The following is a 27,290-nucleotide window of genomic DNA, read 5'->3' as shown; positions in this document are numbered from 1 at the left end:
AAAATCAAGTACAGAGTGGGGGAAATATATATATTAAAAAAAAGAATGCATCAATGACTTGTATAACAAAATCAAGTTATTGAACAGACATGTAACTGGAGTTCCAAAAGAAGATGAGAGAGAAAGGGATCAAAATATATATATATATATATATTTGAAGCAATAATGACCCAAAGTTTTCCAAATTTGATAAAAACTCTATACCTACAAGTCCAAGGATCTCTAATGAAGCAGCAGGAGAATTAATGTAAAGAAAGCTACACTGGAGCACATCTTAATTGAACTGCTGAAAACCAAGGATAAAGAAAGTATCTTAAAAATAGCCAGGGAAAAAAATAAATACACAGACTTCCTGTCAGAAATGACACAGGCTGGAATCCAAGAGAATGACATCTTAAGTACTGAAAGAAAGAAAAAGCTGTTAACCTATCATTTTATGCCCAGTGAAAATATCTTTCTATATTGAAGTCAGAGTAAAGACTTTTTCTGATAAAAGTTAAGCAAAACCATTGCTTGCAGACCTGTGCTAACAACAAGAGCAACACATTAAAGGGAATTCTTTAGGCCAAAAAAGTATGTATAAAATGGAAATTTGGACCTACATAAATGAAGAGCAGCTGAAGTGGTGTGGAGGAAAAATGCAGTTTGAAATCCATGTATGACAGTGAAGATGCAAGCAGCACAGAAAGGAGAATTAACTCATTCAAAAACTGTAACACCTGAAATGCAAGTTAGGAATGGAAAGAACTTACTTTTTGATCATTTTTCAAATAAAATTATTTTTATTCTCCTTAACAACAGGAACGTAACACATATACAGGCAGACACATACACACATCTCCTTCAAAAATATTTCACCCTTGTTTTTAACACTTCTGAATAGAATATACAGATGATAAATATATGCATAATATCTCTTTGATGTCTCACTCATCGTCCTGACTGGTTTAAAATTTTCTTAAGCCAACAGTCTTTTCTCCCTGGATAAAATTCACTGATGCTACTTTGAAATTTTATTGAAAGATGGTGAACTTAATGAACTGCCAGTTTGCAGTGTGGCTACCAGAAAATAAAAAAGGTTAATGTTGCCCTCTGCTAAAGCCTGCAATGGCATTTTTAAGGAAAGCTACTTTTCAAACACTGGACAGATGACAGGTATCACCAAGCTGCTTTTATCTGGAGTACAAACTGAAGGCCAGCTATGTTTACAAGCATCATTTTATAGAAGACCTAATACATTATAATACACCACCTCATGCGAAGAATTGCCTCATTGGAAAAGACCCTGATGCTGGGAGGGATTGGGGGCAGGAGAAGGGGACGACAGAGGATGAGATGGCTGGATGGCATCACCGACTCTATGAACGTGAGTTTGAGTAGACTCTGGGAGTTGGTGATGGACAGGAAGGCCTGGTGTGCTGTGATTCATGCAAAGAGTCAGGCACGACTGAGCGACTGAACTGAACTGAATACATTATAATTCCTGACATTCACTCAGTATTGTGCCATATATAATTCACTTTTCATTTCTCCTCATAATAACTCAGTGAGAAAAGTGGATATTATCATCCTTCTTTGGCTAAGATTCAAAACTCCCTGACTCCCAGTCCATCACCCTGCTTCCTTCACTTACTCTTTTAATCCTTCAGATTCTGTGACACATTATAGCCTTCAGGTTTCAACTTGAATCAGCTCCTCAGAGAGAACTTCTTACATAACTTGCAGAGATCTGGGCTCTTCCTTCATCACACTAACAGTGATAATAATATAGTAACTAAACGATTATTAATAAATCTTTTCATGTCTAGCTCCCTCACCGGTCTTAGCTTCACGAAGGCAGGACCATCTGAGCTGCCTAATCACTGCATTCCCTGCACCACGTATGGTGCCTGGAACATGGCAAGCACTCAACATCTGTATGATGCTGCTGCTGCTGCTGCTGCTAAGTCGCTTCAGTCGTGTCTGACTCTGTGCGACCCCATAGATGGCAGCCCACTGGGCTCCTCCATCCCTGGGATTCTCCAGGCTACTTAACCACAAACAAGAGTCTACAGTTATGTAGTTTCAGGACTCCACAAAGTGAAGGGTAGGGGAGCCTGGTGTGCCGCAATCCATGGGGTCACAAAGAGTGGGACATAATTCAGTGACTGAACCACAGCAAGTGTGTATGTACTTTATAATGGAAGGCTTGAGGGAAACCGGACTGCTATTGCTTTATTTTATGAACTTGTCACGCGACCTTTCTTCGGATTATTCATCCACAAAGTAACAAGGTTTAGACAAATATATAGGTTTTAAGCAGTGCTCCTCAAAGCCTTAAGTGTGCCCTGAGGGTTGAGGAAGAGTGTTAAAGGGAATCATTATGTTTTTTTTTTCTTTTATTTGCATACCAAGTAATTCAACCACACAAAGTCAACAACAGTCGAAGGATCTATGATAAAATATTCCCAATAATATTGAGGCTGCCCTGTCATACTCCCTGATGAATTAGGAACAAAAGGGAGTAAAATTTTAAAGTAACACATAGTGGATCATAACAGAGATAGATAAAATCTCTTAAGGGAAATAGAATGAGCAATATGGCTGAAGAAAATATCCATCAGGCAGAGAACTGGTCAGCCATAAACACAGAGAAAAGTGGAATCACGCATGAGAACTGTGGGACTTCCCCTCTAGTCCGACAAAGGAAACTGAAGCCAGTGAACGCCAAGTGCTGTGATCCCATAGAGAAGGCCCTCCCTTGGAAGAAGTGGTGATGTTACGCTGTCTTACCCTGAGAGCATTAAGAAAATGATTTCAGCTCCTTGTTTTGATTGATTTCATGTGTTCTTCAAAAAATCCTCTGACTCTGTCCTGGGTCCCCATGGTGTCTGCTCACATGAAAAAATGGGCTTTGGCGTCCTGAGTATTCCGGTCGATGTGACAGTTGTAGTCCTCATCATCGATTAATAAATTGGCAAACTGATTTGTATGTTTTCATGTCTTTTAAAAGACAAATCTAGTGTTCACTACGTGCCAAATGCTGTTCTGAGTGTTTCTAATAATTTATTAAATCTTCATGGCAACCCTATGAGGCAGTGTTATTATCATCATCTACATTTCATACTTTGCAGAACAGCAATAGAGTATACGAAGAATCTGATGCCTTTTGCCTGTGATTAAAACCCTGCTCCCCTACTGAACAGCTGTGTGGCTTTTAGCAAGTGATTTAACCTTCTTGTATCTCAGATTATTATATATAAAAAGGCGATAATAATATTACCTAACTCACAGAGCTGTTACAATGATGTAATAATAAATATAAGGCATGTTCATAGTGCCTGGCACAGTTCGAGCTATGTAGTGCTGTGCTTAGTTGCTCAGTCACGTCTGACCCTTTGCAACCCCATGAACTATAGCCTACCAGGCTCCTCTGTCCACAGGGATTCTCCAGGCAAGAATACTGGAGTGGGTTGCCATGCCCTCCCTGAGGGGATCTTCCCAACCCAGGGATTGAACCCAGGTGTCCCGCATTTCAGGTGGATTCTTTATCATCTGAGCCACCAAGGAAGCCTAAAAATACTGAAGTGGGTAGCTTATATCTTTTCCAGGGGAACTTACCAACCCAGGAATTAAACCAGGGTCTCCTGCATTGCAGGCAGATTCTTTAGCAGCTGAGCTACCAGGGAAGTCCAACGCTATGTAGATATTTATCATTTTCAGTTTAGATCCTTGTATTAGTCTGGATCCTTCAGAGAAATAGAATACACACAGAGAGATAGAGACATAGAAAAAGAGAGGAGGGTTTTTTACAGTAAGCTCACATGATAATGGAGGCCGAGCAGTCTAAGATCTGAAACCAGAGAGCTGGGAACACAGGAGGGCTGATGGTATATTACCAGTCTGAGTACAAAGACCTGAGAATCAGGAGAGCCTCTGTGTAAGTTCCAGTTAAGTTCAAATCCAAAGGCAGAGGAAGACCAAGTCCCTGCCGCTGGAGGTAGACAAGCAGAGAGACTTTTCTCTTGTACGGTCTTTTTTTCTACTCAAGCTTCAGTGAATTAGATGAGGTCCATCCACACTGGAGAGGGAAACCTACTTTACTCAACCTACTAATTCAAATGTTTACCTCATCCAGAAATACCTTCACAGACTCACGCAGAATAATGTTTAACCAAATATCTAGGCACTCTACGGCCCTGTCAAGTTGACAGATAAAGTTAAACTTCACTCTTGGGGTTAAAAATATACATTTTTATATGACCTTGCATTTCTCCAAATCTATTAGCAACTAAAATTACCAATCAAGATTGTTATATACATACACATCTACCAGTCTGGCTAAAATTTAAAAGGTGGGTAATACCAGCTGTTGGTGAGGACGTGGAGTTAACTGGAACTCCCGTCTGTCACTGGTAGAAGGGAACACAGCACAGTCACTTTCGAAACCAGTGGCGTTTGTTATTATATTTGCCTACAATTCACAAATCCCATTCCTAGGAATTCAGCTAAGAGCAGTGATTGTATATGCTCATAAAAAGTTTGCACATGGATGTTCATAGAAACTTTAACCATAAAAGTCCCAAATTGGAAAAATATCAGAGAATGAACAAAAAATGGTGCATATTCATAATTAATGAAAAAAAAGAATGATATGTGAATGTGAATGAATCTCAAAAACATTATGTTGAACAAAAGAAGCCAGACAGAAAAAAAGGAGGCTAACATATGATTACATCTATGTGAAGTTAACAAAGAGAGCAATGTTTTTGTTTTTTCAACTTTTTAATTTGTTTTGGAGTAGAGCCAATCAACAATGCTGTGATGGTTTCAGATGGACAGCAAAGGGATTAGCCATATGTATAACATATATCCCTTCTCCTCCAGACTCCCCTTCCATCCAGGCTGCCACCTAATATTGAGCAGAGTTCCCTACGCTATACTGTAGGTCCTTGTTGGTTATCCATTTTAAATAGCATATGGATCCCAGCTCCCTAACTATGCCTTTCCCCTGTTCTTCCACGCTGGCAACCATAAGTTTGTTATCTAAGTCTGTGAGTCGGTTTCTGTTTTATGAATAAGTTCATTTGCATCATCTCAACAAAGAGAGCAATTCCGCGGTTATCTTCTGAGAGGGGTGGGGTTACTGATTGGAAGGGGGCACAAGAGAACTTTCTTGGATGATAATAGAGGTATTCTAAGTTTTGACCCAGGTTCGGGTCCATGGATATATATGTACAGTATAAGTATACTGACCTATACTTAATGAAATACAATTTAATACTTTAAGGCAAGGCAAAAAAATGTTAACATTAAATTTTTCTCTGCCCTTTGGTCTCTTCCCTCCTCTCTTGTGCATTGTGTGTCTGTATTATACGTTAACCAGACCTCCCAGGGGTAGAAATAACTGCTCAACCATAAAATCAGTTCTCTCCTTCTGGTCCCAGTCATGTAACTCCTTAGAAGATAACATTCCTTTTGCAGTCCTAGAAGGGATCGCAGTGACTCACTACTTGCCTGTGTGTGCAGGCATCTCTGGTGAACTTTATGTACAGTGCCAACAGATCATTTCCCTCAAAGACTGTGATGGGTATACAACAGACTAGTCGTATGACATGGGGAGATACTGAGCCACGCCTAAGGAAAGTTCTTAGCTGAAATACTTAACTGATGACCTGTTAAAGTTACTAGTCATATTACTTGTATTCTGCTTAATTTTATAAGGTTATTATTTCTTACATTACCAAATGTGTGACCGAGACTCAGATAAAGTTAATGATGATTAGGCAACTTGAAACCTGATTGATCAAATATATAATTCTATGAGGTCAATTGTTGTAATAATATAACTCTAAATATGGGAAGAAGGAACCAGAGGGAACAATTTCCTGAATTCTTCAGACCAATAAGTTGGGCTTCCCTGGTGGCTTAGATGGTAAAGAGTCTGTCCACAATGTGACAGACCCAGGTTCAATCCCTGGGTTTCTTTTTCCCTGGAGAAGGAAATGGCAACTCCCTCCAGTATTCTTGCCTGGAAAATCCCATGGATGGGAGGAGATACAGGTTCAATCACTAGTATTCTTTTCCCTGGAAAAGGAAATGGCAACCCACTCCAGTATTCTCCATGGGAAAATCCCATGGACAGAGGAGCCTGATAGGCTACAGTCCATCGGGTCGCAAAGAGTCGGACACGACTGAGTGACTGACACTTTCTTTCACTTTTTAGATCAGTAAGATATCTAGGTAGTCTGGCAATAGGTAGTCCAGAGACTACTGTTGACAGGGCCTGATCCAGTAATAGTACACTGAATGGCATATCAATTAAATCTTCACCTGAGCTGGGGATGAGCATTCCTAGCACCGTGGGACAAATTGGTCATGAAATGCCTCCCAAACCTTGGTTTGAAATTAAGACCAGGATGGAAGAAAAATGAAGAATGTTGTAAAATAAAGAATGTTGTCCACTATCCAGATCTGCAAGCATCAAGTCATTAGCAGCCGCTGACCTGCAGTACACTTTGAAAGGATTTCACAGTGAAGATCAGGATGAGGCACTCTGTGCTTTGGGAAAACCGGCAGAACAGACCTTCAGATAGCTGGGTATTTTAGGAGAAATTTTTTATGAACCTGGATTCTTGCATCTTCCCATTAGAAAAGCACTAAGCTATTAACTAAGATGTATCTTCCTTCTGACTAACAGCAACTTTCTACTGAGATGTGTGTTTGACTGCATGTAACTCTTCACCAAAACCATATGTATACCATGTAACTCTTCAGCAAAACCATATGTATACCGGCCTCCCATTTCACCTCCTCAGAGCAGTTCTCAAAGCTCTCTGAGACACTGTCTCCTGGGTTATAATCCTCAGACTGGCTCGAATACAATCTTCCATTTCATTCTTAGACTATTGATTAATTTTTTTCATTGACAAGCTGGTATATCTTAAGTATCTAAGTAGACATTTAAGATATATGCATCTTATTAAGCTGAGTGCCGAAAAATGGATGCTTTTGAATTGTGGTGTTGGAGAAGACTCTTGAGAGTCCCTTGGACTGCAAGGAGATCCAACCAGTCCATTCTAAAGGAGATCAGTCCTGGGTATTCTTTGGAAGGAATGATGCTGAAGCTGAAGAGTTGACTCATTGGAAAAGACTCTGATGCTGAGAGGGATTGGGGGCAGGAGGAGAAGGGGACGACACAGGATGAGATGGCTGGATGGCATCACGGACTCGATGGACGTGAGTTTGAATGAACTGTGGGAGTTGGTGATGGACAGGGAGGCCTGGCGTGCTGCGATTCATGGGATCACAAAGAGTTGGACACGACTGAGAGACTGAACTGAGACATAAATTATAAAACTTCTGAAAATTTTCAGTACAAAATTACCCTATGTAATGAAATAAAACAAAATTAAATATGTATTTTTTAACATGGGAAACAAGCATTATGAATAGAAAACTGTCTCCCAGATGATATAAGCTGAACAATTTCCATAAGCCAGATCTGTCAGGCCATTTTTTGGGTTCTAAGTCTCAGATCACAAAAATTAAAGCCCCGATGAAAACTATCACAAAATGATGGCTCCACAAGTGCCTGTGGAATCTGGGTGTTGGCGTTTCACATCTTGTGTTGTAGGCATCCCCTGGTATTTTTGTACTATTTGTAAATAATGAAGCATCGACACTGACTAAAATTCCAACCTACCACCAAAAACAGAAAACACAATGTGGTACAGATTACAATTTCATACTGAAAACACAGTCTATGTCTAAGGAGTCTCAATGCATAATCCTTCTGGGTATGCATCCCTGATTTTGATCCCTGTGCTTGCTGCACTCTCTCACAATTCATTCAGTTCAGTTCAATTCAGTCGCACAGTCATGTCCGACTCTTTGTGACCCCATGAATCGCAGCACGCCAGGCCACCCTGTCCATCACCAAATGCCAGAGTTCACTCAGACTCACGTCCATCGAGTCAGTGATGCCATCCAGCCATCTCATCCTCTGTCATTCCCTTCTCCTCCTGCCCCCAATCCCTCCCAGCATCAGAGTCTTTTCCAATGAGTCAACTCTTCGCATGAGGTGGCCAAAGTACTGGAGTTTCAGCTTTAGCATCATTCCCCCCAAAGAAATCCCAGGACTGATCTCCTTTAGAATGGACTGGTTGGATCTCCTTGCAGTCCAAGGGACTCTCAAGAGTGTTCTCCAACACCACAATTCAAAAGCATCAATTCTTTGGCACTCAGCTTTCTTCACAGCCCAACTCTCACATCCATACATGACCACTGGAAAAACCATAGCCTTGACTAGACGGACCTTTGTTGGCAAAGTAATGTCTCTGCTTTTCAATATGCTATCCAGGTTGGTCATAACTTTTCTTCCAAGGAGTAAGCATCTTTTAAGTTGAAAAAAAAGAAAAAGACTTTTCATAGTGGTAAAACACATTCACCAAGGGGAATTTCTTCTCAGCAAAGTAAAAACAATGGGCAAATGAAAAGTGTCATTTTATATTGTCCAGTTTATAGTCCACCACTTCACAGTATATAAGTATCTGGATTATTGGCACCAGTTCTTTCTGTCCTTTCCAATACTTTTTATGGTCACACTTGGCATAGCTCAAAAAATTATCAGTTGATTGAAACAGATATTTTAATAAAAATGAGCGTTCAGAGGATCTACTGTACGACACAGTGCCCGTGGTTAACAATAATGTGTTGTTAACTAAAGATTTGTTTAGCAGGTTGATCACATGTTAAGTGTTCTTACCATACACACACACACGCATGTGTGCATGCAACAAAGAAAAAACAATCTAAAAAGGGGGACACAGGAAATTTTGAAGGTGACAGATATATCTATTACCTTTATTGTTGTGGTTCCATGGGTGCATGAAATCCACATGGGTCCATATGTCTAAACTTACCAAACTATACACCTTAAGTACATATAGTTTTGTTCTATGTCAGATGTGCGTGCATGCATGCGAAATCCCTATGGTCATGTCTGACTCTTTGTGACCCTATGGACTGTAGCCTGCCAGGCTCCTCTGTCCATGGGATTCTCCAGCCAAGAATACTGGAGTGGGTTGTTATGCCCTCCTCCAGGGAATCTTCTCAACCCAGGGATGGAACCCACAATCTCTTATGTCTTCTGCATTGGAGTAAGGGTTCTTTACTATTAGTGCCACCTGGGAAGCCCTATATATAAATTACATCTACCCAAAGCTGTTAAAACTAGTTAATGTAATTCTGAATAAAAGATATTTTCTCCTAAAAAATTTTTAATTAAAAAAAATTTTATAAAGAGCCCTTGAAATGCAGATGATGAGGGAATTCCCTGGCAGTCCAGTGGCTAAGACTTTCACTTTCACTGCTAGGGCTGGGGTTCAGCCCTGTGTTGGAGAAGAGAACTAAGATCCCACAAGCCAAATGGTATAGCCAAAAAAAGGAAAAAAAGAAATAAATGCAGATGATGATATTAAACAAACAAGCTCCTGGTTCAGAGTCACAAAATATTCTTGGCCTGATTGCCAAGAGACGGAAAATGTGACACCCAAATGGGAAGCTTGGTGTTTCTGGACCACACAAGCTCAGCCGTGGCAAAGATCAGCAGGGATTCTCAACTCAGACGATTCAGTCTGGCTCATCTGCTCATACTTCACATTCTTTATCAATTAAGGGGTGTAGTGGGACACATGAAGCATTTATTAAAAACCCACACTCACATGTACACATCTACACACAAACTCTGTAGGTATGAGTCCAGAAACTTTGTAAAACACAAGATGCTGGAATGTTGATTGAATTTACATGTTGATAAAATTTTAGTGAAATGAGCCTACTATCCTTTACGATTACTGTGAAAAATCTAATTGTACAAACTGTTCTTGTAGAACATAGAGAACTATCCGCATTAACCAGAATTCCCTCCTCCATTGCTTGCTATTGCAAGAGTACTTAAAACTGAATCCTATTCAGCAAAAAAGAAAAAAATCTGCAAGTCAATCAGCGGCATTTCACATGCATTTCTATTTCTGCATTACAGCTTCCAAATGCAGATATTTGAGAAATATAAATCTTGTAAAGCACAAAGGAAATATCTGACCAGGTCACATTCTCACTGATCATTCTTGGTTAAATAAGTCTTAGAAAAATAAATTACATCATCAGCTTAAATATTTATTTTCTCTTGTAATTTCCATATCCTAAAGCCAACCTGTTTAACTGTTAAATGTACATACTCCATTTAGGGTACAAAACTATAGCTGTAAACTTTTTTCCCCCAATGAGTTATATGTGATACCTTAGTCATTAGTAGTAAATATGGATACTATTTGTACAAAGTAAGCTTAGTTTTTTCATTATATTTTAGAGAATTGTCTTCTTATTTTGAACCCTCAAACACAAAACAAAAAAGAAAAGAAAAGCAGAGTCTCTTCAGTAGCTGGTGTGTTTTCTCACAAAATAAACACTATTTTGATGCTAATCCTTTGGACAATAGTATAACATGTTGGAGCTTTTCTAATGTTTTTGTCTAAAGAATACATTCTTAGATACCTATTTTTCTCTCCAAAAATATTTAAAGCATATTCTGAAAGTAAAATATTTTGGCCAAATACAATCATTTGCTTTTTTTCTCTCCCATCTGCTTTTAAAGGGGTCATATCACAGTGTCACAAGATTCTCTGAATAAAGCTCTGCTTTTGCATATATAGACAACGGGAAGAACATCCAGCTGTATGTCCCTAAGTGAAGGAACAAAAACGAGAAAGAAGTTGGTGATTTTGTATCAGTTAGCTCTAGTCACAAAAGTCAGTTCAGTTCAGTTCAGTTGCTCAGTTGTGTCCAACTCTTTGCGACCCCATGAATCGCAGCACGCCAGGCCTCCCTGTCCATCACCAACTCCAGGAGTTCACTCAGATTCACGTCCATCGAGTCAGTGATGCCATCCAGTCATCTAATCCTCTCTCGTCTCCTTCTCTTCCTGCCCCCAATCCCTCCCAGCATCAGAGTCTTTTCCAATGAGTCAACTCTTCGCATGAGGTGGCCAAAGTACTGGAGTTTCAGCTTTAGCATCATTCCCTCCAAAGAAATCCCAGGGTGATCTTCAGAATGGACTGGTTGGATCTCCTTGCAGTCCAAGGGACTCTCAAGAGTCCTCTCCAACACCACAGTTCAAAAGCATCAATTCTTCAGCACTCAGCTTTCTTCACAGTCCAACTCTCACATCCATACATGACCAATGGAAAAACCATAGCCTTGACTAGACGGACCTTTGTTGGCAAAGTAATGTCTCTGCTTTTGAATATGCTATCTAGGTTGGTCATAACTTTTCTTCCAAGGAGCAAGCGTCTTGTAATTTCATGGCTGCAGTCACCATCTGCAGTGATTTTGGAGCCCCCAAAAATAAGGTCTGACACTGTTTCCACTGTTTCCCCATCTATTTCCCATGAAGTGATGGGACTGGATGCCATGATCTTCGTTTTCTGAATGTTGAACTTTAAGCCAACTGTTTCACTCTCCTCTTTCACTTTCATCAAGAGGCTTTTGAGTTCCTCTTCACTTTCTGCCATAAGGGTGGTGTCATCTGCATATCTGAGGTTATTGATATTTCTCCCAGCAATCTTGATTCCAGCTTGTGCTTCTTCCAGCCCAGCGTTTCTCATGATGTACTCTGCATATAAGTTAAATAAGCAGGGTGACAATATACAGCCTTGACGTACTCCTTCTCCTATTTGGAACCAGTCTGTTGTTCCATGTCCAGTTCTAACTGTTGCTTCCTGACCTGCATATAGGTTTCTCAAGAGGCAGGTCAGGTGGTCTGGTATTCCCATCTCTTTCAGAATTTTCCACAGTTTATTATGATCCACACAGTCAAAGGCTTTGGCATAGTCAATAAAGCAGAAATTGATGTTTTTCTGGAACTCTCTTGCTTTTTCCATGATCCAGCGGATGTTAGCAATTTAATCTCTGGTTCCACTGTCTTTTCTAAAACCAGCTTGAACATCAGGAAATTCACGGTTCACGTATTGCTGAAGCCTGGCTTGGAGAATTTTGAGCATTACTTTACTAGCATGTGAGATGAGTGCAATTGTGCAGTAGGTTGAGCATTCTTTGGCATTGCCTTTCTTTGGGATTGGAATGAAAACTGACCTTTTCCAGTCCTTTGGGCACTGCTGAGTTTTCCAAACTTGCTGGCATATTGAGTGCAGCACTTTCACAGCATCATCTTTCAGGATTTGAAACAGCTCTACTGGAATTCCATCACCTCCACTAGCTTTGTTCAAAATTACTCTGTAATAAAACCGTCATCAAACCTCCTTAAGGGTTGAAGCTCACACATCTGGCATGAGCTAGAGGTCAGTAAGGCATCCACATATTATCAATACAATAACTTATTTTCCAGGAGGTTCATAGTAAAACTATTGGGGAAAATGGACCAAAGGCTGTGTAAATAAATATGATATCTTCAGTATTTAATTAGCTAGATGTTATGTTCTAGCTAATGATTTTTGGTTTTTATTAGAAGAGAGACAGATGCTTTGAGAGAAAATTCTTTCTATATGATTTTGTGCAAATCAGGCTAATAACATTTTAAAAGCTGGGGAAGAAAGAGGAGACATGTGGTGAATTTTAGAGTGGAGACCTAGACAATTTATACCAAAAGTAATATATATATTTTTTTAACTCATTAATGAGTTTATTTTTCCAGATTATATACACACTATTATGAATATATCCAGGTAAAATGCACAGTCTGCAAATTGACTTCAACTATTTATATGATCGGCTACCATTCTGCTAATTCATTTAACATTATTGAAACCACTCTTCTGTATTATAATCATCATGTTATTAACTAAGTTCATTCAATAAATAGATTATTCATCTTCGTCTTAGGTGAAGACTTATTGCTTAGGACTTGTGGCTCAGCAGGTAAAGAATCTGCCTGCAATGTGGGAGACCTGGGTTCAATCCCTGGGTTGGGAAGATCCCCTGGAGAAGGGAAAGGCTACCCATTCCAATACTCTGGCCTAGAAAATTCCATGGATTCTATAGTCCATGGGTCTCAAAGTTGGACATGACTGAGCTACCTTCACTTTCACCATGTATATTCTATCATTAGTGAGACAGTTGCACTGAGATACGTAATTCTTATAATTGTATTCATATGGGTGGCTTTCTTTGGTGAGAAATTTGGCCAAGAAGAATATCTTGTTTTGTAAGCATTTCAAAAATTTTGTCTTTTAAAGCACATTCTACTCTTCAGGTGAAGAAAAAAAAATTATTTTCCTTCTAGTCTTCTGGGTTCTCAGCTAGGGCTTTGTAACCAAAGACACAGTAACAAGAGGAAAGCATAGAGGTGTGTTTAAAATGAGTTTTACATGGCATGGGAGCTTTATGAAGAAATGGAGACTTGAAGAAGTGATTAAACCTGAGCGATCATAGGCGAGCGTTCCACCCTTTGATGAAGAGTGGTGGGAAAATGTGATAGGATGGAGGGGTATGAGCTAAGACTAGTAAACTAAGGGAATCCTGCAAGGTCTGTTCATTCAAATCCCCTAGGATCCCCGTCTTCCCGGTAAGACTGTGCTTCTCTCTGGGCATTGGGAAGGCACCCTTCACAGGAGGGTTTTATGACTAGCTTCAGAGGGTGAAGCAATAGATAGGGGGTCACAAAATCCTTCCTACACCCTGCTTCTCACATTCCCCCAGCTTAAAATATTCAATATGCCAACACAATGTGTTTTGGGATGGTATATTCCAAACTCCATCAACTGCAATGAACTCAGTAGTTGTGGCTTAACGTGTTTGTGTGTTTACATGTGTGAAAGAGAAAGAGAGAATCCCAGAAATGTGTATTACAGATTTCAGAAATTCATATATTGGAAAAGAACATAAACGTTTGAACCTTTAATCCAAAGGCTTTTAAACTGCATCTAAATGCTATTTTTGCTCCAAGTTAAACTTCTTAGAAACCATTGTTACTCTGATTTCCTTTTCCAATATTTATTTATTTGGCTGTGCAGTCTTAGCTGTGGCACACAGGAGATCCTCAGTCTTCGCTGCAACATGTACATTCTTTAGATACAAGATGTGAGCTCTCAATTGCCACAGGTGGGATCTAGCTCCCTGACAAGGAATCAAACCCAGGTCCCCTGCATTGGGAACATGGACTGTTAGTTACTGGACCACCAGCAAAGTCCATCCGGTGGGCTTTTAATTTTTTTTTTAATTAGATTCTTTACTTTTGGAGACAGAATTTTTGCCAATGCAAGTTACAAATTAGGTCCATATGACCTACAAGCAGCATGTGCAATCTTAGATAAGCTTGCCCTCAAGATCCATGCCTTAGGACATGCTCTATAAGTAAGACTCTTTGAGCTCAAGAAACTGGGTCTCTTCAGGTGATACCCAACCGGTGTGTATCTTATCTTTTCGTTTGCCTTAGGCATGGCCCAATTTGACTGGGAGATTTTAGTCGCAATGACTTGTTGTTCTCATTTTTTTTTTAACTTTAGAATCTTGGATCTGGACCAATTGGATTTAATCAGTCTAGTTAAGAGAGTGTAATTAGGAGAGCTGTGAGGGGGTGCAGGTAATTTATGGGCCCTGAATTTCTGGACTCGTATGAAGGCACATCGCATTTGATGCCCAATCACCAATGTTGCAAAAGGCTGACATTCTAGTCTTTTGTTATTCACATCACATCTCTGCCCCCAAGTTAATAGGTCCTATTATAAATTAATTTGGCCTTACTGAGGATTTGATTAGGCAAGTTACAGATTTACTTCTTTTCTAGTCTTTTGTTATTCACATCACCTCTCTGCCCCCAAATTAATAGGTCCTTTTAGAAATTAATTGGCCTTACTGAGGCAAATTGGAAGTGGTCAAACAAGAGATGGCAAGAGTGAATGTCGACATTCTAGGAATCAGCAAACTAAAATGGACTGGAATGGGTGAATTTAACTCAGATGACCATTATATCTACTACTCCGGGCAGGAATCCCTCAGAAGAAATGGAGTAGCCATCATGGTCAATAAAAGAGTCTGAAATGCAGTACTTGGATTCAATCTCAAAAATGACAGAATGATCTCTGTTCGTCTCTAAGGCAAACCATTCATTATCACAGTAATCCAAGTCTATGCTCCAACCAGTAACGCTGAAGAAGCTGAAGTTGAACGGCTCCATGAAGACCTACAAGACCTTTTAGAACTAACACCCAAAAAAGATGTCCTTTTCATTATAGGGGACTGGAATGCAAAAGTAGGAAGTCAAGAAACACCTGGAGTAACAGGCAAATTTGGCCTTGGAATGCGGAATGAAGAAGGGCAAAGACTAATAGAGTTTTGCCAAGAAAATGCACTGGTCATAGCAAACACCCTCTTCCAACAACGCAAGAGAAGACTACACATGGACATCACCAGATGGTCAACACCAAAATCAGATTGATTATATTCTTTGCAGCCAAAGATGGAGAAGCTCTATACAGTCAACAAAAACAAGACCAGGAGCTGACTGTGGCTCAGCTCATGAACTCCTTATTAGCAAATTCAGACTTAAATTGAAGAAAGTTGGGAAAACCACTACACCATTCAGGTATGACCTAAATCAAATCCCTTATACAGTGGAAGTGAGAAATAGATTTAAGGGCCTAGATCCAATAGATAGAGTGCCTGATGAACTATGGAATGAGGTTTGTGACATTGCACAAGAGACAGGGATCAAGACCATCCCCATGGAAAAGAAATGCTAAAAAGCAAAATGGCTGTCTGGGGAGACCTTACAAATAGCTGTGAAAAGAAGAGAAGTGAAAAGCAAAGGAGAAAAGGAAAGATATAAGCATCTGAATGCAGAGTTCCAAAGAATAGCAAGAAGAGATAAGAAAGCCTTCTTCAGCGATCAGTGCAAAGAAATAGAGGAAAAAAACAACAGAACAGGAAAGACTAGAGATCTCTTCAAGAAAATTAGAGATACCAAGGGAACATTTCATGCAAAGATGGGCTCGATAAAGGACAGAAATGGTATGGACCTAACACAAGCTGAAGATATTAAGAAGAGGTGGCAAGAATACACAGAAGAACTGTACAAAAAAGATCTTCATGACCCGTATAATCACGATGGTGTGATCACTCATCTAGAGCCAGACATCCTGGAATGTGAAGTCAAGTGGGCCTTAGAACGCATCACTACAAACAAAGCTAGTGGAGGTGATGGAATTCCAGTAGAGCTATTTCAAATCCTGAAAGATGATGCTGTGAAAGTGCTGCACTCAATATGCCAGCAAGTTTGGAAAACTCAGCAGTGGCCATAGGACTGGAAAAGGTCAGTTTTCATTCCAATCCCAAAGAAAGGCAATGCCAAAGAATGCTCAAACTACCACACAATTGCACTCATCTCACATGCTGGTAAATTAATGCTCAAAATTCTCCAAGCCAGGCTTCAGCAATACGTGAACTGTGAATTTCCTGATGTTCAAGCTGATTTTAGAAAAGGCAGAGGAACAAGAGATCAAATTGCCAACATCCACTGGATCATGGAAAAAGCAAGAGTTCCAGAAAAACATCTATTTCTGCTTTATTGATTATGCCAAAGCCTTTGACTGTGTGGATCATAATAAACTGTGGAAAATTCTGAAAGAGATGGGAATACCAGACCACCTGACCTGCCTCTTGAGAAACCTATATGCAGGTCAGGAAGCAACAGTTAGAACTGGACACGGAACAATAGACTGGTTCCAAATAGGAAAAGGAGTACGTCAAGGCTGTATATTGTCACCCTGCTTATTTAACTTATATGCAGAGTACATCATGAAAAACGCTGGACTGGAAGAAAGACAAGCTGGTATCAAGATTGCTGGGAGAAATATCAATAACCTCAGATATGCAGATGATACCACCCTTATGGCAGAAAGTGAAGAGGAACTCAAAAGCCTCTTGATGAAAGTGAAAATGAAGAGTGAAACAGTTGGCTTAAAGCTCAACATTCAGAAAACAAAGATCATGGCATCCGGTCCCCTCACTTCATGCAAAATAGATGGGGAAACAGTGGAAACAGTGTCAGACCTTATTTTTGGGGGCTCCAAAATCACTGCAGATGGTGACTGCAGCCGTGAAATTAAAAGATGCTTACTCCTTGGAAGAAAAGTTATGACCAACCTAGATAGCATATTCAAAAGCAGAGACATTACTTTGCCGACTAAGGTCCGTCTAGTCAAGGCTATGGTTTTTCCTGTGGTCATGTATGGATGTGATAGTTGGACTGTGAAGAAGGCTTAGCGCCAAAGAATTGATGCTTTTGAACTGTGGTGTTGGAGAAGACTCTTGAGAGTCCCTTGGACTGCAAGGAGATCCAACCAGTCTATTCTGAAGGAGATCAGCCCTGGGATTTCTTTGGAAGGAATGATGCTAAAGCTGAAACTCCAGTACTTTGGCCACCTCATGCGAAGAGTTGACTCATTGGAAAAGACTCTGATGCTGGGAGGGATTGCGGGCAGGAGGAGAAGGGGACAACACAGGATGAGATGGCTGGATGGCATCACGGACTCAATGGACGTGAATCTGAGTGAACTCCGGGAGTTGGTGATGGACAGGGAGGCCTGCCGTGCTGCGATTCATGGGGTCGCAAAGAGTCGGACACGACTGGGCGACTGAACTGAACTGAACTGAGGATTTGATTAGGCAAGTTACAGATTTACTTTTTGATAGACAGGACATACTGGGTAAAAAGAATGGCTATAAATAGGTCAGTAAGGTGGTGGTGAGATGTCAGGGGAGGGAACCCATTCTGTAGTCCTGTGATGAGATCTTTTGCTAAGCCTATGCCTCTGGACCATGAATTTCCCATTTCTCAGTATTTTCTCTCCCCATTGGTAGGACAGAATACGCCAGAGTGAGCTCAAGTTTATTTCCCTTCTACAGGCTGTAGATAACTAACTTCCCCTGAGGGCAGGCTTTGTTAAGAACAGAGTGCTCTGATATACAGTTGACTTTGAACAGCATGGCTTTGAACTGCCTGGGTCCACTCATTTGTGGGTTTTCTTCTGTAATAAATACGACAATTCTACATGATCCAGCAGCGGTTGGTTGAATCTGCAGGTACAGAACCACACATACTGAAGGCCAACGATGAAGTTATACGTGGATGTTTTAAAGTGTGGGGGTTGATGCCCCTAACCATTCCCTCCAGTGTTCAAGGTCAACTGAATTTCCAAATGCTTCCTTTTCCCCCTCCTCTGACAGAAGCACAAAGGGATTTTTTCCTTAATATCTGGTGGAACTCCTGGAGGTAAATTTCACAAAACGGTGGGGGTCTACCGATAACTAGGCTGTCCTGGAGTTTTCAGCTCTCAGAGCTGTGTGCACTGCGCCTCTGGCAATTTGTCAGTCACTGCTCAGGTTTTCGTGAATCTGTACCCTGGCACTGGTTCTGTCCCCTGCCCCCTGCCGGCCCTATAGCTTTTGCTCATGAGTCTCTACTCTGAGAAGTGGGGACTCCTGTCTGTCTCTCCTGTCCTGGGGACTGTAGTTTGTCCTATCTTCCCCTCCCCCACAGATCTAAAAAGAGTTATTGATTTTTCTGTCTGTCTAGCTTTTTATTTATTGTTAGGAGGGAGGTAGGGGACTTCCAGGCTCCAGTCAGACAGAAAAAATTAGTAGTTCAAAGAGTACAGAGATCAAGGAAATCAAGTATTGAGAAATCACCCTGCAGCCTAGAAGGGAAAATACACGATTTCAGTCTAATAGCTTTTAAAAAGCTTTACCAACATGCAAATGGCAAAAACAAACCCATGAAAACGATAAGCATGTGCACTGGCTTTTTGCAAACTGAGTTAGCACAACAGGTACATCTTTTTCCATACAGAATTCAAGTGGTTGCTATAACAAAGAAAAAGTGAAATGAAAGTCATTCAGTCATGCCCGACTCTTTGTGACCCCATGGACTGTATAGTCCAGTCCATGGAATTCTCCAGGCCAGATTACTGGAGTGGGTAGCCTTTCACTTCTCCAGGGATCATTCCAACCCAGGGATCGAACCCAGGTCTCCCGAATTGCAGGCAGATTCTTTACCAGCTGAGCCACCAGGGAAGCCCAAGAATACTGGTGTGGGTAACCTACCCCTTCTCCAGCAGATCTTCCTGACCCAGGAATTGAACTGGGGTTTCCTGCATTGCAGGTAGATAATTTACCAGCTGAGCTACCAGGGAAGACCCATAACAAAGAAAGATTAAACAATGGAGGATCCAGGTGGAAAGACATACTAGAATGCATCAAGATGTCTCACTGCATAGGAAAAACAGTCTCAATCTTCTGAAAAGTATCAAAAATCAAACAGGAAGAAAAGCCACAACCAGTAGTTTGCATATACAACTAAGATGCCATGATCCTGTGAAATATTAGCTCCTTGTTAGTCATTTATTTCCAAATTGCAGCAAGTTCATGATAAGATCAAGCTAATGATTGAATAAAGCTTTGCTTGGGTAAAAAGGTTATAACCATACCACTATTTTTAATCCTCTTAATACACTCTTAATAGTACTTGGTGGCATTTCAAGATTTTTTATTGACAGAGAATTCAGTAGTCCTAATAAACTTATGAATATATTATGTTTCCCTTCTGTTAACAGATTGAATATGATGTTATACAAGGCATACCAGTTTACTGCAAATTTGAAGGCAATGTCTGAAGATTTATTTTCTGCATTTGAATCTCTTAATTCTTGTTTTGTTGGGAAGAAAATTGTTTGCTTTTCATCGAGTATTATTTTTGTTGATGATGTATGATAGAATATATATTGTAATGACTGTCATGCTTCTAATAATGTGTTCTGTATAATTAGGGTGGGTTACTAGAAAAATCTAATGATTTGGAACTCTGTGTGACTTTTTTTTATAGGAAGTTTATAGAGACTCATCTGAAAACCATTCCCAGTCGTGCGTTCTCAAATCTGCCCAATATTTCCAGGATGTAAGTCACATTTTTCTAATATAAAAAGATGTTTGCAATTGTGATATGTAGTTTTCTAACAGGGTTCTATCAAGAAACAGACCTGTTAAATATTGCACTTACATAAGGCAATGATGTCTACATTTTCAGTATACATGAAGTTTATGTACGAGGTGTTTATTTGATTTTGCTGCATCTCCACCCCTTAATCCCTAGATGATTTTTTTAAACCTAAAGCAAATTTAAGTACCTTTGGTGTTAAGAATTACTAATTCTTAGTGTATGTCAATATATTTTGATACATGGCAAAACCTTAGCCAGAAATCTCTCCCCAAAACGAATATATATATCTATCTCTAATCTATCTATCCTCATTACCAATTCTTGATTCTCTTTTCACCACCAGTACAAATGTTAACATTTTCTCATAAATGTAGCCAATGATTTCAGACTTCTCACTTAAAAAAAAAAGAACTAAAAATAATTCTTAATCATAGAAAACCAAACTGCTGTACACTCAAGAGTGAGGAGAAGAAGAGTTTCCATGTTGCACTGATGAGTGTATCTGTGTATGAAATGAGCCAGGTTTTTATTTTAATTCATTGACTCTGACAAGCAGCACAGATAATCCAGGCACACCAATAACAACGCCTCCAGGAGCACCCTGTGTGGTCTCTGGCTAAAATTAGTCAGTTCGTGACCACTTATTGTCCTGTGTGTCATTTCAGGGAGTTGAGGTTTTTAGTTGTCACAGCTGGAGAGAAGGGTGCTACCAGTATCTAAGGGCTGAGTTGAAGGATCTGCTCAACATCCTATAAGGTGTAGGATACTCCCCACACACAACCAAGCATGATCTAGACCAAAATATCAGTAGTGCTGATGCTGAGGAGCCAGCCCAGCTGAACGTCTCTGCAGCTTTGTTATTTTCCTACCAGCCCTTCTTTTTTTTTTCCAAATTCTAGTCTTCTTTGGTTTCCCTGCTGTTGTTCCATCCCTCTTTTTAACATTTTACCCTGACTCCTCCCTGTCTCCCTTTCTGGCTTCCTGTTTCATTCAGATCCTTACATACCAGTTCTTTGTTTATTTTGTCCTAATTCCTCTATGCCCTCTGCCCCTTGAATGAACCCTCTCTTGCCTTTGGACTCACTGTTACCTAACAACGAATTCTTAAAGGACTATCTCTAGCTCTGATTGTTCCTACAGTGCAGGGCTATACTATAGATTTCTTTCCTTCTGTCTCTGTTTCAGTACACTGTAGAGCAGTTTTAAGTTTACAGCAAAACTGAGGGGAAGGTAACGAAAGTTGCCCTATACTCTCTGCCCACTGCCATGTGCACTCTCCCACATTATCAACTTCCCCCACCAGGCTGGTACAGCTGTTAAAACTGGTGAGTCTACACCGACAGATGGATTTTTTTTTTACCTTCTGAGCAACCAGGGAAGCCCAAGAATACTGGAGTGGGTAGACTCTTCCTTCTCCTGCAGATTTTCCCAACTCAGCAATTGTACCAGGGTCTCCTGCGTTGCAGGCAGATTCTTTACCAGCTGAGCCACCAGGGAAGCACTTAGTGTCTCTCCTTGGCTATATTAATTCATTCACTCAGTGAATAGTTACTGAGCCTACTTTGTGCCTGGCACTTTGCTAGATGTGTTACATACAATAGTTGACAATACTCATGGAACCTCCAGTTTCCTTCCTAAGAGAGTAGTAAGTGCCATGATGGAGTCAGTTCTAGGGTGACCTAGGAACTCATGTGAGAAGTCTGTTACCTGGATAGGGGGTGTGGTCAGGGTAGGCTTCCTGGAGGAAATGGTGCCTAATTTGCAATCTATATTGTCTGGGGGAAAACACAAAAACAGATGAGGGAAAGATAAGTCGAAGAAGAAGAAAAAATGGCTGTCAATGAAATTAAAAATAAGTTTGTGGAAGCTGGAGCTTAGTCTCTAAGTGGGAACAGTAGAGAAGAATAAAACTGGGACGTAAGTGAGGACAGGGCTTTGTGAATCTTCTGAAGGAGTTTGAAATCTCCCCTAAGGACTAAGCCACAGGATAATTATATGCAGGGAAGTGACAGATCAGATGTTTTAGAAATATGCCCTGTCTGTGGTGTGGAAAATGGGTGGAAGTGGAGCAAATTGAAGGCAGGAAGCTAGTGAGGAGGTTGACTCAGTGCCCAGGGAGAGGGGTGGCAGACTGAATGGGGATGGCTTGAGTGGTAATTAAAAAAAAAAAAAGTGGCCAGGTTTGAAAAATAGGGGAGAAGAGAACAAAAGCTGGTTGACTTGGAGGTGGAGGGAGGTGGAGAATTTCATTGCTGTTTCCTTCTGCGATCTCTGTGTGGTTGACGAGCACGTTTGCCAAGGCAGAGAAGTTTTCTGTGTGTCTGCTATGGAGGGGCAGGGGATAAGTCAGGAATTCAATTTGGGGCACAGGGCATTGGAGGTGCCTTGGAGGCATCAAGCAGCTATATCTAGAAGACATCAGGGTATCAGTTTTCATCAGTTCATTCAAGAAATACTGATTCATTCCCTGGCATGTATCAATTGCTGGTCTAAGTGACTGGGATACCTCAGGGAACAAATGGACAACGAACCGTGCGCCTGTGGAGTTTACAATCAAATGAAAGGAAATAGACAAGGAAGCAAAAGCATAATAAATAAATATATTAATTCAGGAAGCAAAAACATAATAAATAAGTATATTAATTGAGGAGGGGATTTGGGTATCAGTGTAGACTAAGGAACTTAGAGCTGGAAATCCCAGGTATGTAGGGGCACTGGGGAGAGATTTGGGTAGAGATTGAAACTTGAGAGTCATAAACAAGTAGAAGTAACATGACCAGGGAAAGGCATCAGAGAGGCTAAAGAAAAACTGAAGAAAGAACAATTATTTTAAGAGTATGGGGTCCCTCAGGAGGCAGGCGGGAATGGCATCCAAATAGAGGGGTTGACCTGCAGGAAAATGGGCATCTTTGGTGCTGTAATAAGAAAGTAGTAGTATGAGGTGGGGCAGAGGCAGGTAAATTAATAGGCTTGTTGGAGGGGAATTCCAGAAATTCTCATTTCAAGGTTTCAATCTTTTCTACAAATTATTAAAAAGATTATGTACTCATACTGAGGGTAGAATGGCAGGGTTAGAAATATGAGAAGGTTTAAAATAAAATGATGGACAATAAAAGAAGGAAGGTTAACTGAGATGTTCAGGATGTCCAGGCAGATCTGAAGGTCCTGAGGAAGATTCCTCCAGGGAGTCTGTGCTGAGATTCTCCAGTCTGGATTAAGCATGCCTGGAATCCCATCAGAGAGTTTATCACTGCACGTGTTAATCCCATGTACCAGTCTGTATCTCTCACTACTGTGAGTTCCTGGAAGCTTGGGAGCAGGTCTGATTGGTCAGTGCCCATTTACTAACATATAAAGTAAGTGTTGAATATATATTTGTTGAATGAAAGCATACACACACACATAAAAAATCCCATGGACAGAGGAGCCTGGCAGGCTACAGTCTATGGGGTCGCAAGAGTCCTACACGACTGAGCGACTGAGCACGCAGCAGAGAGAATAGTCAGGGAGCCGTCACATCTTGGGGGAGGAGAGAGATAAGCAGGAGGTTTGTCTGGGACAGTACACTGTCCCACCTATTATTCTGACGTAAGTATTAATAGTACCCTGTTTTAACTCACAAAAATATCCTATTTTGGATGATAGATGATATGGTTACCCTAGTGATTACATACAACTTACATGCTAAGAAGAAATTTGAGGAAAAGGTTGGATCTGATTTTTCCTGGTTATAAAAATAGGATAAGAAATAGGGAATCATTGCTTTTATCCCACTGAATAAATGGTTCCTATGTGTTGTCTTTGCAACCAAGCTATGGCAGCCCTCTAAGGAGGTATCATTCAGTTGGATAAATTGGAACTTCATTTATTATGACACGTGCTGAATGACTAAAACCTTAAGAAAGCTTTGCCCTTCCTAAGAAATTCAGGAGAAATACTGGAGCAATGGATAGGATGCAAAGTTAGGAAAACAAGTTTGCCACCTTCGTAATTAAGCTTGTCCCTCAGATTGCTCAGCTTCACCCACCTTGCTGCTGCTGCTGCTGCTGCTAAGTCGCTTCAGTCGTGTCAGACTCTGTGCGACCCCAGAGACGGCAGCCCACCAGGCTCCCCTGTCCCTGGGATTCTCCAGGCAAGAACACTGGAGTGGGTTGCCATTTCCTTCTCCAATGCATAAAAGTGAAAAGTGAAAGTGAAGTCGCTCAGTCGTGTCTGACTCCTAGCGACCCCATGGACTGCAGCCCACCAGCCTCCTCCGTCCATGGGATTTTCCAGGCAAGAGTACTGGAGTGGGGTGCCATTGCCTTCTCCGTTCACCCACCTTAAATCTCCATAATGTCTACACAATAAATTCTTTTCAACATCCTCAATGGTTTCCTCTCTGTTAGAGATATGATATTTGGATCAAAATAATTCATGTAATGTTATCCACAAGTGGCAATGGCTTGGGAGATCTGACAGATCAAAGGATTACTGGTTAGAGAGGAGATAAGGAAAGGGCAGGACCCTGAGAACACTCACACCACCAGTGATAAAAACTCAGGTGCAACAGTCAGCACTCCTCTTACAAGCATTGCATTAATGGAAACATTTTACTGGCAGATTCGACTCAAACTATACGCCAGGGGTTCTTAACCTTGCCTTGTACCTCAGAGGGGCTTCCCAGGTGGCACAGTGGTAAAGAAACCTCCTGCCAATGCAGGAGACCTGGGTTTGATCCCTGGGTCGGGAAGATCCCCTGGAGGAGGGCACGGCTCCCCACCCAGTGTTCCTGCCTGGAGAATCCCATGGACAGAGCAGCCTGCTGGGCTACAGTCCATAGTGTTGCAAAGACTTACACGTGACTGAGCACGCACGCACATACCTTAGAGTCATCTGGGAAGCTTTTTAAAAATAAAAGTATTTGACCATCCCTTATATACTCTGAATTAACTATTCTGGACCAAGTCTTAAGACATGTTTCAAAAGCCTCCCAGATAGTTCAGCTGTGTGGTCAAGGTTGAGAAGCTCGGCTCCGCACCATCTATTAATCATTAATTTTCCCAGCTCTCATAGAAATGCCTCTCAGGAACTCGCAGTCCTTGAATTTGGCTGCATTAGTCATTCTTATTACAGAATGGAATTTTAAGGAGACTATTTGAAATATCATCCTTTGTGTATTCTTCATGAGTTCTATTTTTTTTTAAGTACACAGAACTTTGTGTTGCCTTTCATTTACAAAGTTCAAAACAAACCTTGAGTTTTCAGCCTCATCAAAATAAAAAAGCAAAGTCTTGAGAGAGTATACAGCCACCACTGCAGGGAATGCTCCAATAGAGAATGGTAGCTTTTTCTTCATCTTTGAAACTACATCTCTACTCTCATGATGTTAAGTACTCCATTTAAGATGCTTCTTATTCATTTGTGTATTCTATTCTGCCATCTTTCACTTTCTGCTATTTTGAGTAACTCACCTATTCATTCATTTACTCATTCATTCACTTAATTACATATTTACTGGAAATCTACTACAAGACAAGCAATATGAAAGGTACTCAACATTCAGTGTCCATCAGATACCAGGCTCAGTTCTCCATTTCAGAGAACTGGCTGTCTAATGAGACAACATAAATCAAATATCATCCAGGCACTTGCAAAGTTTCACTGTGATAATTAGTGAAAGGAGAAGTTTGTGGTGCCATAAGGCTGTCCTATGAGAAATCTGACCTAATCAGGAAATTTGGGGAAAGCGTCTAAAGGAAGTATCAGTTCAACGAAACCTGAAAAATGAGTAAGACCAATGAACTGGGAAACTTTCGGATAAAACAGCATCTAAAAAAATCACTTTTAACATAATTAGGGAGAAATCATGAGGGTTGTACATGTTTCCCAGGGATGCCCCTGAGAAAGCAGTTACATCAGAATTAATGGTATGTTTGCAGTTCACGACCTTACTAACTTTCTACTTTGTCTTTTATTTTTGTGACATTCAGCTACTTGTCAATAGATGCGACTCTGCAGCAACTGGAATCACATTCCTTCTACAATTTAAGTAAAGTGACTCACATGTAAGTACAATGAAAAGTGCAGCATAAATCCAGGCCTGGCAGAAGTTAAAGACAAAATTAGAAGTCCTCTTCTTAAATTGTCATTTCTATTGCTGCTATGTTGTAGATTTTATTGGCATGAATATCAGTAAGTCTAAATATTAACTGGCTACCTACTAGATTCCAGGTTCTGGGCAAGTTTCTGGAAAATTAGCATTTTCTCCCTCAATTAGGAAAGAGAAATGTAGCCTTGTGAGATTAAAACAGGAGTGAAGAACTCTAGGTTTTGAGTTGGACAGAGTGGGGTTAAAACCCTGGTTTCTTTGCCTGTCATTATCTAACCTTGATGTTCCCTGGTTGCGTAGTGGTTAGGTCTCAGCAATCTTATTATCTTACCTTGGAAAAGTCACGTAATCCTTCCTAACCTCAGTTTCCTCATTTGTAAAATAATGGGAATAAGAGTTCCAACTTAATATGCTCATTATAAATATTGAATGACACGATGCACGTAAGCATTGAGCACAGTGCCTACTGCACAAAAGGCTTTCCAGGTGGTTCGGCGGTAAGGAACCCACCTGCCAGTGCAGGAGACTCAGGTTGGATCCCTGGCTCAGGAAGATCCCCTAGAGGAGGAAATGACAACTCACTCCAGTATTCTTACCTGGAAAACTCCATGGACGAGGACACTGGAGGGCTACAGTCCATGGGGTCGCAAGAGTCAGACAGGACTGAGCAACTGAGCATGCCCACACGCTACCACACATCAATCAATACACTTCACATTGTGTTTTTATTTCTGTGGTGCCTTACAAGCTATAAAAAGTTTTATATAAATAATCACATTATGTTCTTTTAAGCAGCCCTGCATTGTGAAATATTAACTCTTTTCTTGACGACGAACAAAAATACTTATCAACTACAGTGTTCTAGACTTTATGCTGAATATTTATGGACCTTATTTAACCTTCAAAAACCCTGTGAAGTAGAGATTATCATTTGTATCATTTAATTAAGAAAAACATAAATGTAGAGGAGATAAACATGTTATCCTAGGTCACACAGTTACTAAGGAAGAGGGCCAGAATTTTCACATCGCGAGTATCTGCCTCAAATATTCTTTCCCTGAACATGACAGTGTGCTACCTTCAAGAACACTGAGGCTCAACTTCGTTCCTTTGTATGGCTGCGTAATACAGCTAGTGGGAAGCTTCCCAGGGAGCTCAGCTTGGTGCTCTGTGTGGGATGGGGAGGGTGGGAAGGAGTCCAAGAGGGAG

General features: G+C 40.6%; 1 protein-coding gene across 2 annotated transcripts in view; it reads left to right on the top strand.

The window, feature by feature from the left end:
* TSHR (thyroid stimulating hormone receptor) overlaps positions 1–27,290 on the top strand; it is a 166,374-nt gene that overhangs the window by 72,250 nt on the left and 66,834 nt on the right. For both annotated transcript variants that reach the window (XM_068965186.1, XM_068965187.1), the window contains exons 2-3: positions 19,877–19,948; positions 25,963–26,037. In XM_068965186.1, coding sequence (XP_068821287.1) covers positions 19,877–19,948; positions 25,963–26,037 — 147 coding nt within the window. The remainder of the gene's footprint in view (positions 1–19,876; positions 19,949–25,962; positions 26,038–27,290) is intronic.

Source organism: Capricornis sumatraensis, chromosome 2, assembly GCF_032405125.1.
Source record: "Capricornis sumatraensis isolate serow.1 chromosome 2, serow.2, whole genome shotgun sequence".
Taxonomy (NCBI): domain Eukaryota; kingdom Metazoa; phylum Chordata; class Mammalia; order Artiodactyla; family Bovidae; genus Capricornis; species Capricornis sumatraensis.
This window is presented reverse-complemented; position numbering and strand designations above follow the sequence as displayed.